This window comes from Hemitrygon akajei, unplaced genomic scaffold (assembly GCF_048418815.1).
Source record: "Hemitrygon akajei unplaced genomic scaffold, sHemAka1.3 Scf000064, whole genome shotgun sequence".
In the NCBI taxonomy this organism is placed as follows: Eukaryota; Metazoa; Chordata; class Chondrichthyes; order Myliobatiformes; family Dasyatidae; genus Hemitrygon; species Hemitrygon akajei.
In genome coordinates, this window is record NW_027331950.1 from 578,191 (window position 1) to 588,301 (window position 10,111).

The 10,111-nt window shown below is 48.8% G+C and overlaps 1 protein-coding gene across 1 annotated transcript in view; it reads right to left on the reverse strand.

Moving 5' to 3' along the window:
* The window catches only part of LOC140721912 (uncharacterized), a 46,723-nt gene extending 38,974 nt beyond the window's left edge, over positions 1-7,749 (reverse strand). The window contains exons 1-2 of the mRNA XM_073036735.1: positions 7,613-7,749; positions 7,388-7,507 (exon numbers count right to left, since the gene is read on the reverse strand). Of these exons, the coding sequence (XP_072892836.1) occupies positions 7,388-7,507; positions 7,613-7,749 (257 nt within the window). The remainder of the gene's footprint in view (positions 1-7,387; positions 7,508-7,612) is intronic.
* Positions 7,750-10,111: the final 2,362 nt, after the last annotated feature.

The following is a 10,111-nucleotide window of genomic DNA, read 5'->3' on the forward strand; positions in this document are numbered from 1 at the left end:
TCCTGTGGATAACACTGAGTTACAACAGAAAACTTCATTTCAGACACAAAACACATTTCCAGCTGGGATGAGATAAGTCTTCATCTCCAAGGATTGACAACAGATGCTTCGGTGTTGCAAAGAAAATATTTGGCCACTCCTTATATATCCGGAAAGAGACAGCCCATGCACAAGTGTTCTGGCATTTCAAACCTGTACAAATATTTGAAAGGACATCAATAGGTGAAGGACAGTTTTTCAGGTGAGATTTTAGTCTGTGATGAGAACATAAAAAAAGAGGAGTAGGAGAACATCACCTGGCCCGTCTCCACCAACCTGCCTTTTCCCCATCGCCCTTCATTCCCCTACTTTGCAAACATCTATCCAACCTCGTCTCAAATGCATTTACTGAGGTAGCCTCTACTGCTTCATTGGGCAGAAAAATCTACAGATTCCCAACTCTCGGGGTAAAGCAGTTCTTCATCTCCATCCCAAATGCCCCGAATGTTAAAGTGATGTCCTCTAGTTCTACTCTCACCTACCAGTGAAAACAACTTTCCTGCCTCTATCTTATCTATCTGAATCATAATTTTGCATGTTTCTATAAGATCTTCTCTCAATGTGAGCTCTGGCATCAGAATATCACCCAGTTCATCTCAAGTTGAGATATACCACAGGTGACTGTGGGAAGCAGATGGAGTTCAACCTGGTGGTTCATTTTGGTAGGTCCAATTTGAAGACAGAATACAATATTAATGATAGGACTCTTGGCAGTTTGGAGGATCAGTGAGATCTTGGGATCTGTGTCAATAGTTCATGCAGAGCTGCTATGCAGCTGGACAATGTTTTTAAGAAGGCCTTCATCAGCCACGGGACTGAGTTCAAAAGCAGTGAGGTACTATTACAGATATAAAAGGCCTTCGTTAGACCCTACTTTTAGCACTGTGTTCAATTCTGATCAACTCACTACAGGAAAAAATACTCTAAATAGGGTGCAGAGGAGATTGACAAGGATGTTGCTTGGATTGGAGAGCATGCCTTACAAGAGTAGGTTGAGTAAACTTTGGAGCGATGGAAGATGAGAGGTGACCTGAGAGAGCTGTATAAGATGATGAGAGGCATTGATCGTGTGGATAGGCAGAGGTTTTTTCCCAGGGCTGAACTAGCCAACATGAGGGGGCATAGTTTTAAGGTGCTTGGAAGTAGGTACAAGGGGGCTACCAGAGGTATCTTTTTCACACAGAGAGTGGCAGGTACTGCCAGCGACGGTGGTAGAGGTGGATACAATAAGGGTCTTTTCAGACACTGTTAGGTAGGTACATGGAACTTAGAATAATAGAGAGCTATTTGATAGTGAAACTCTAGGCAGATTCTAGAGTAGGTTATATGGTCGGCATGATGTTGTCCGAAGGGCCTGTAATGAATTGCAGACTTATGTTTCTGTGATTATATGTGAACTCCCCATCTTCTAACAAGGCACAGATCAGGCATCCTGACTGACCAACAAAATCTCTGACTGTATTCCTGTCTGTATGAGAATGGGCTATTTCGGCCTTCAATCAACCTGTGACTTGGCTCAATCTGTCTCTGTCCTTTGGTATATTTCAAGTTCAGGTCATGTTCCACAAAGTGAACTTGTTACTACATGTCTGATCCTTGAGATTTTCTAATTACTGGGATTCCCTCCCCCCGCCCCCCCAGCTGATTGAGTGATGAACCCATCGATGGCAATGCCAATGACTATGAAGGGGTGGGCAGTAGTTATTCTCATTGGAGTGTGGCACTTTTGTGATGTGAAAGCTACAAGTCACCTGTCATCGAGGACAAAGGTGTTTCATATCGTTATTTACCCAGAAAGAACTAAAGCTGACCGGCAGATTTGTTTATGCTATACAGTACTAATTGACATTTTCACTGACTGGGAGGTAGACTTCATCCGAGAGTAACTGGACACTACATTTTTGTTCCGACGTACTGATCCTCGGATTTACATGGCTGGAGGTCGCTGCGTTAGGGACATTCTCTGTGGGGACAACGCTGGCGCGTCAAGCATGGCTGCCTCCTTACCCAGAAGACACCACGGAGGAGAAACATGTCTATCCGCCATCCAAAAAAAACAGCGATGCGCATGCGCCGGAGAAATGGCGGCGCCGCAAACTCCCCGTGGCTCGGGTAAATCGTGGGGCTGAGAGAGACGGAAAGGACTGGGACTGTCCTAAGGTGCAGGATCAGTGTGGACGGAGCTCATAGTAATTTTCCTTTAATCGCGGTTCAGACGCCGGTGATTAAGTTCCCACCCGCGTCCCCGCTCCTACCTGCTTCCGATCCCCGAGAGCCTCTCGTCTGCTGAGCGCATGCGCAATGTTCACGATTGGCTGTGCCGCCCACGCATGCGCATTGGATAAAACAGGATTAAAAAAAATCTGCAGTCGCGGAAATCCAAAGCTACACCCACAAAATGCTGGAGGAACTCAGGGGGGCAGAAAGCAACAATGGAGAGGAGAGAACAGTCGGCGTTTCAGACCGACACCCTTCTTCAGGACTGGAAAGGAAGGGAGGGAGTAAGAATGTGGGGGGAGATGAGGTGATAGGGTAAACCGGGAGACGGGGAGAGTTAAGAGCTGAGAAGTTAATAAGTGAGAAAGATAAACGGCTGGAGGATAATAATATTTTATTGATCCTGAGTGGGAAATTCATTCCGTTACAGCAGCAACATTTAAAAACACACTTAGCAGTGTGCAGACTTTACTAAAAAGAAAGTAGGCAATAATAATATATACAGTAATACTTTACCAATGTGGAATAAAATTGAATAAAATAATAATGCAGGGATTATTGAACTAAGATGTGTGTTCACCTATCGCAGAAAGATGAACTCTTGCATTTGGTAAGAAACAATCTGTGTAACTATGCTTGAGACGGCGGGGATGTTGGAAAGAGGGATGGGGACTCTGCTGCCTGTCGGGTAGGTCATGGAGAGGATATGACAGATTGTCCATAATCGCTAACAGTTTGTTCAGTGACCCCCTCCCCACCACTAACTCGAAAGAGTCCGGTTCTGTCCAAGGATGGATCCATGTTTTCTGATGAGTTTATTTTGTCGTTTTGCACCGATGCTGCTCCCCCAACAGAAAGCAGCAAAGAAGACCGCACTCGCTACAACAGACTGGTAAACAATCTGCACCAACCCGCCTCACACATTCAAGCATCTCGGCTTCATAGAAGATAGAGTCTACTCATCCCCTTCTTGAAAACAACCTTTCTGTTGGTTTTCCAGTCATATCTATTGCCGAGGTGAACACCCAGCTAATTGTACTCCTCCACCACAGTAACCTCTTCTCCCAGAATGTATACAGGACTCATCAATGTCCTCTTCCTCCTAAAATCAATCACCATTTCCCTGGTTTCGGCCACATTCAGGAGCAGGTGATTCCTCCCTCACTATTCCACAACCCTGCCTACCAGTCCTCTGTACCCCGACTCCTGCCCATCTCTGATGCAACCAACTACCGCAGAGTCATCAGAGAACTTCTGCAAGTGGCCAGACTCAGAGTTGTACTGAAAGTCTGAGGTGTACAGTGTGAACAGAAACGGAGACAGGACAGTCCCTTGTGGGGCTCCAGTGACACTCACCTCCACCTCAGGCAGAGAACCACCCAGCGGTACAAACTGGGCTCTATCAGTCAGGAAGGCAGTGATCCAGGAGATAGTAGATTTGTCTACACCCATTCTTTGCAATTTCTTGCTCAGAAGACGCGGATGGATTGCACTGAAGACACTAGAGCGATCTAAAATTATGATTCTCACAATGCCACCAGCATCATTCCGGTGGGAGTGAGCTCACTGCAACAGGTGGATGATAGAACCCGGAAACAAAGAAAATCTGCAGCACAACACAGGCCCTCCGGCCCACAAAGCTGAGCCCAACATGTCCTTATCGTAGAACTGCCTAGGCTTGCCCACAGCTCCATGTACCTGTCCAGGAGTCTCTGAAAAGACCCTACCGTTTCCACCTCCACCACGGTCGCCGGCAGCCCGTTCCACGCACTCACCACTCTCTGCGTAAAAAACACAGGCCCCTGACATGTCCTCTGTATCTACTTCCAAGCACCTGCAAAATATCTCCACTCGTGCTCGCCAGTTCAGCCCTGGGGAAAAGCCTCTGACTATCCACATGATCAATGCCTCTCATTATCTTGTACACCTCTATCAGGTCACCTCCCATCCTCCGTCGTTCCAAGGAGAAAAGCCCGGTTCACTCAACCGATTCTCAGAAGGCATGCTCCCCCAATCCAGGCAGCATCCTTGTAAATCTCCTCTGCACCCTTTCTATGTTTTCCGCGTCCTTCCTGTAGTGAGGCGACCAGAAATGAGCAGAGTAATCAGAGTGTGGTCTGACCAGGGTCATATATAGCTGCAACATTACCTCTCAGCTCATAAACCCATGCACCGCGTGCCTTCTTAACCACAAATTCAACCTGCGTAGCAGCTTTGAGTGACCTATGGACCCAGACCCTAAGATCCCTCTGATCCTCCACACTGCCTAGAGTCTTGCCATTAATACTACGTTCCGCTATCATATATGACCTACCAGATGAACTACCTCACACTTATCTGGGTTGAACTCCATCTGCCGCTTCTCAGCCCAGTTTTGCTTCCGATCAATGTCCAGCTGTAACCTCTGATATTCCGGGGCTCTCTCTACTCTCTTTCTTGAAAAAGGGAACAGCATCTGCATCCCTCCAATCCTCTGGAACCTCTCCCGTCCTCATTGATGATGCAAAGATCATCGCCAGAGGCTCAGCAATCTCCTCCCTCACTTCCCACAGTGTCCTGGGGTACATCACATTGGGTGCCGGTGACTTATCCAACAGATGCTTTCCAAAAGCTCCAGCACATGGGATTGTCCACTCCTGATACACAGTGATACAGAATGACACACAGAACACAGAAAAAAACGGCAAAACGTAGGAGCTGCAGCAACAAGCTGTCACAAGCGCAGCACCATCTTAGAGTGTGAGTAGCTGGGAGTGTCCCGTCTGACAGTGACTGCAGGTCAGGGTAGGAGACAGCCGGAGAGACTACATCTGCTGACCCGTCTGACAGTGACTGCAGGTCAGGGTAGGAGACAGCCGGAGAGACTACATCTGCTGACCCGTCTGACAGTGACTGCAGGTCAGGGTAGGAGACAGCCGGAGAGACTACATCTGCTGTCCCGTCTGACAGTGACAGGTCAGGGTAGGAGACAGCCGGAGAGACTACATCTGCTGACCCGTCTGACAGTGACTGGTCAGGGTAGGAGACAGCCGGAGAGACTACATCTGCTGACCCGTCTGACAGTGACTGGTCAGGGTAGGAGACAGCCGGAGAGACTACATCTGCTGACCCGTCTGACAGTGACTGGTCAGGGTAGGAGACAGCCGGAGAGACTACATCTGCTGACCCGTCTGACAGTGACTGCAGGTCAGGGTAGGAGACAGCCGGAGAGACTACATCTGCTGTCCCGTCTGACAGTGACAGGTCAGGGTAGGAGACAGCCGGAGAGACTACATCTGCTGACCCGTCTGACAGTGACTGGTCAGGGTAGGAGACAGCCGGAGAGACTACATCTGCCGACCCGTCTGGCAGTGACTGGTCAGGGTAGGAGACAGCCGGAGAGACTACATCTGCTGACCCGTCTGACATTGACCGCAGGTCAGGGTAGGAGACAGCCGGAGAGATTACATCTGCTGACCCGTCTGACAGTGACCGCAGGTCAGGGTAGGAGACAGCCGGAGAGACTACATCTGCTGTCCCGTCTGACAGTGACTGGTCAGGATAGGAGACAGCCGGAGAGACTACATCTGCTGTCCCGTCTGACAGTGACTGGTCAGGATAGGAGACATCCGGAGAGACTACATCTGCTGTCCCGTCTGACAGTGACCGCAGGGTCGGAGACAGCCGGACAGATTACATCTGCTGATCCGTCTGACAGTGACTGGTCAGGGTAGGAGACAGCCGGAGAGACTACATCTGCTGACCCGTCTGACAGTGACTGGTCAGGGTAGGAGACAGCCGGAGAGACTACATCTGCTGACCCGTCTGACAGTGACTGGTCAGGGTAGGAGGCAGCCGGAGAGACTACATCTGCTGACCCGTCTGACAGTGACCGCAGGTCAGGGTAGGAGACAGCCGGAGAGATTACATCTGCTGACCCGTCTGACAGTGACTGGTCAGGGTAGGAGGCAGCCGGAGAGACTACATCTGCTGACCCGTCTGACAGTGACTGCAGGTCAGGGTAGGAGACAGCCGGAGAGACTACATCTGCTGTCCCGTCTGACAGTGACTGGTCAGGGTAGGAGACAGCCGGAGAGACTACATCTGCTATCCCGTCTGACAGTGACTGGTCAGGGTAGGAGACAGCCGGAGAGACTACATCTGCTGTCCCGTCTGACAGTGACTGGTCAGGGTAGGAGACAGCCGGAGAGACTACATCTGCTGACCCGTCTGACAGTGACCGCAGGTCAGGGTTGGAGACAGCCGGAGAGACTACATCTGCTATCCCGTCTGACAGTGACTGGTCAGGGTAGGAGACAGCCGGAGAGACTACATCTGCTGACCCATCTGACTGTGAGTGCAGGTCAGGGTAGGAGACAGCCGGAGAGACTACATCTGCTGACCCGTCTTACAGTGACTGCAGGTCAGGGTAGGACACAGCCGGAGAGACTACATCTGCTGACCCGTCTGACAGTGACTGGTCAGGGTATGAGACAGCCGGAGAGACTACATCTGCTGACCCGTCTGACAGTGACTGGTCAGGGTAGGAGACAGCTGGAGAGACTACATCTGCTGACCCATCTGACAGTGACTGCAGGTCAGGGTAGGAGACAGCCGGAGAGACTACATCTGCTGACCCGTCTGACAGTGACTGGTCAGGGTAGGAGACAGCCGGACAGACTACATCTGCTGACCCTGTCGGTATCAGCCCCAGGACACAGGAGAACACACATAGTAGTTCAATAGTCTCTGCGTTATTATTTAATATATAATTATTGTGTATATTGTTAATCTTTATTTTTAGTAAAGTCTGCACAGTGCTAAGTATGTTTTTAAATGTTGCTGCTGTAACGAAAGAATTCCCCACTCGGGATTAATAGTATTTAATAATAATAATTCTCCACCTCTTTATCACTCTCACCAATCAACTTCTCAGCTCTTCACTCCTCCCCGTCTCCGTTTACCCTATCACCTCACCTTCCCCCAGATTCTTACTCCCTCCCTTCCTATCCAGTCCTGAAGAAGGGTCTCGGTCTTAAACGCCGACTGTTCTCTCCTCTCCATAGTTGCTGCCGGCCCCTCTGATTTTCCTCCAGCATTTCCCGTGTGTTGCTTTGGATTTCCGCATCTGCAGATTTTCTCGTTTGCTCACATGCGCATGCGCAGAGGTCTGAGGCGGTCCGAACTATTGCGCATGCGCTCAGTAGACGAGAGGCTCACAAGGACTGGCTGCAGGTAGGAGGGTCTCCGGGAGGGATTTAATCTCCGGTGTCTGAAACGCGATTGAAGGGTTATTACTGTGAGCTCCTGCCGCACTGGTCCTGCACCCCAGGACAGTCCCGGTCGGTTCCCTCTTCCTCTGCCCCACGATCCGTACCCGGGCCCCGGGGAGCTTTCAGCTGACGAGCGCTGGAGCCTCCGCCATTTCTGTCGCGCATGCGCATCGCTAGATCGTTCGGTGGCTGACAGACAGGTTTCTCGCTCGTGCGGCCTTTTGGGTAAAGAGGCAGCCATGCGTGACTCTGCCAGCGTTGTCCCGGTACAGTCGGGAGGAAATGTGAGCGAATCTCTCTCTCAAACACTGCCGAGGTCCAGCTGTATACATGTAAGGAGTAGTAATTCGGAACAAAAATGTATTTCCTAGTTAATCTTGGATGAAAAGTCTACCTTCCAATCAATTAAATTGTCAATTAGTGCTGTATGGCAAAAAAAAATCCTTCCGTCAGATTTAGTTCCCGCTGGGTAAGTAACTCCTTTATCCTCCAGGACAAATGACTTGTGGCTTTCACATCACAAAAGTGCCACACTCCAATGAGAATAACTGCTGCCCTCCCATTCAAGATTGCTGGCATTGACATTAATGGATTCATCACTGTGAATCAGCTGGGGTGGGGATCCGAGTAATTAGAAAATCTCCGGGATTCTATATGTTGTGACAATTGCTCTTTGTAGTGTTGTGGAGCATGGCCAGAACTTGAAATAATCCCAAAGGACAGAGACAAATTGAGCCAAGTCATAGGTTGATTGAACGCAGAAACATCCTCATACAGACAGGAATACAGTCAGAGAATTTGATGGTCAGCCAGGATAACTGATCCGTGCCTTGTTAGAAGATGAGGAGTTCATATAGAGACAGAAATCCACAGTGTAATTACAGGCCCTTCGGCCCACATTGTTGCACTGAATGTGTAACCTATTTGAAAAACTGCCTATAATTTCCCTACCACATAGCCCTCTATTTTTCTAAGCTCTATGTACCTATCTAAAAGTCTCTGAAAAGGTTCTATTGTATCCACCTCTCTGTGTGAAAAACATACCTCTGACATCACCCTTGTACCTACTTCCAAGCACCTCAAAACTATACCCCCTCATGTTAGCCATTTCACTCTTGGGAAAAAGCCTCTTGCTATCCACACGATGAGTGCCCCTCATCATCTTATTCGCCTCTATCAGGTCACCTCTCATCTTCCGTCGCTCCGACGTTCACTCAACCTATTCACATGAGGCATGCTCTCCAATCCATACAACATCCTTGTAAACCTCCTCTGCCCTCTGTCTATACTATCCACGTCCTTCCTGTATTGAGGGACCAGAACTGAACACAGTACCAAAAGTGAGGTCTAATTAAGGCCTTATATCTGTAAATCTCCTCTGCACTCTGTCGATAGTATCCACGTCCTTCCTGTATTGAGGGACCAGAACTGAACACAGTACCAAAAGTGGAGTCTAACTAAGGCCTTATATCTGTGAATCTCCTCTGCCCTCTGTCGATAGTATCCACGTCCTTCCTGTATTGAGGGACCAGAACTGAACACAGTACCAAAAGTGAGGTCTAACTAAGGCCTTATATCTGTAAATCTCCTCTGCCCTCTGTCTATAGTATCCACGTCCCACCTGTATTGAGGGGACCAGAACTGAACACAGTACCAAAAGTGAGGTCTAACTAAGGCCTTATATCTGTAAATCTCCTCTGCCCTCTGTCTATAGTATCCACATCCTTCCTGTATTGAGGGGACGAGAACTGAACACAGTACCAAAAGTCAGGTCGAACTAAGGCCTTATATCTGTAAATCTCCTCTGCCCTCTGTCTATAGTATCCACGTCCTTCCTGTATTGAGGAGACCAGAACTGAACACAGTACCAAAAGTGAGGTCTAGCTAAGGCCTTATATCTGTAAAGTTACCTCTGGCATTTGAACTCGGTCTCATTGTTGATGAAGGTCTTCTTAACAACACTGTCAACCTGTCCAGCAGCTTTGTGTGCACGATTGACACGGACCCCAAGATCTCACTGATCCTCCACCCTGCCAAGAGTCCTAACATTAATGTTGTATTCTGTCTTCAAATTTGACCTACTGAAAGGAACCACTGGGTTGAACTCGATCTGTCACTTCTCAGCCCAGTTCTGCATCCTATTGATGTCCGGCTGTAACCTCCAGACTATCCACAACAACCCCAACATTTGTGTCATCGACAAACTTACAAACCCACCCTTCTAGAAACATAGGAAACCTACAGCACGAAACAGGCCCTTCGGCCCACTTAGCCCTCTATTTTAGTAAGCTGCATGTACCTATCCAAAAGTCTCTTAAAATACACTATCATATCTGCCTCCACCACCGTTGCCAGCAGCCCATTCCACACACTCACCACTCTCTGAGGAAAAGACTTACCCCTGACATCTCCTCTGTACCTACTCCCCAGCACCTTAGATCTGTGTCCTCTTGTGGCAACCATTTCCGACCTGGGAAAAAGCCTCGGACTATCCACATGATCATGCCTCTCATCATCTTATACACTACTTCCTCATCAAGGTAATTTGTAAAAGTTACAAAGAGGAGGGGTCCCAGAAAAGATCCCTGCTGAACTGCACTGGT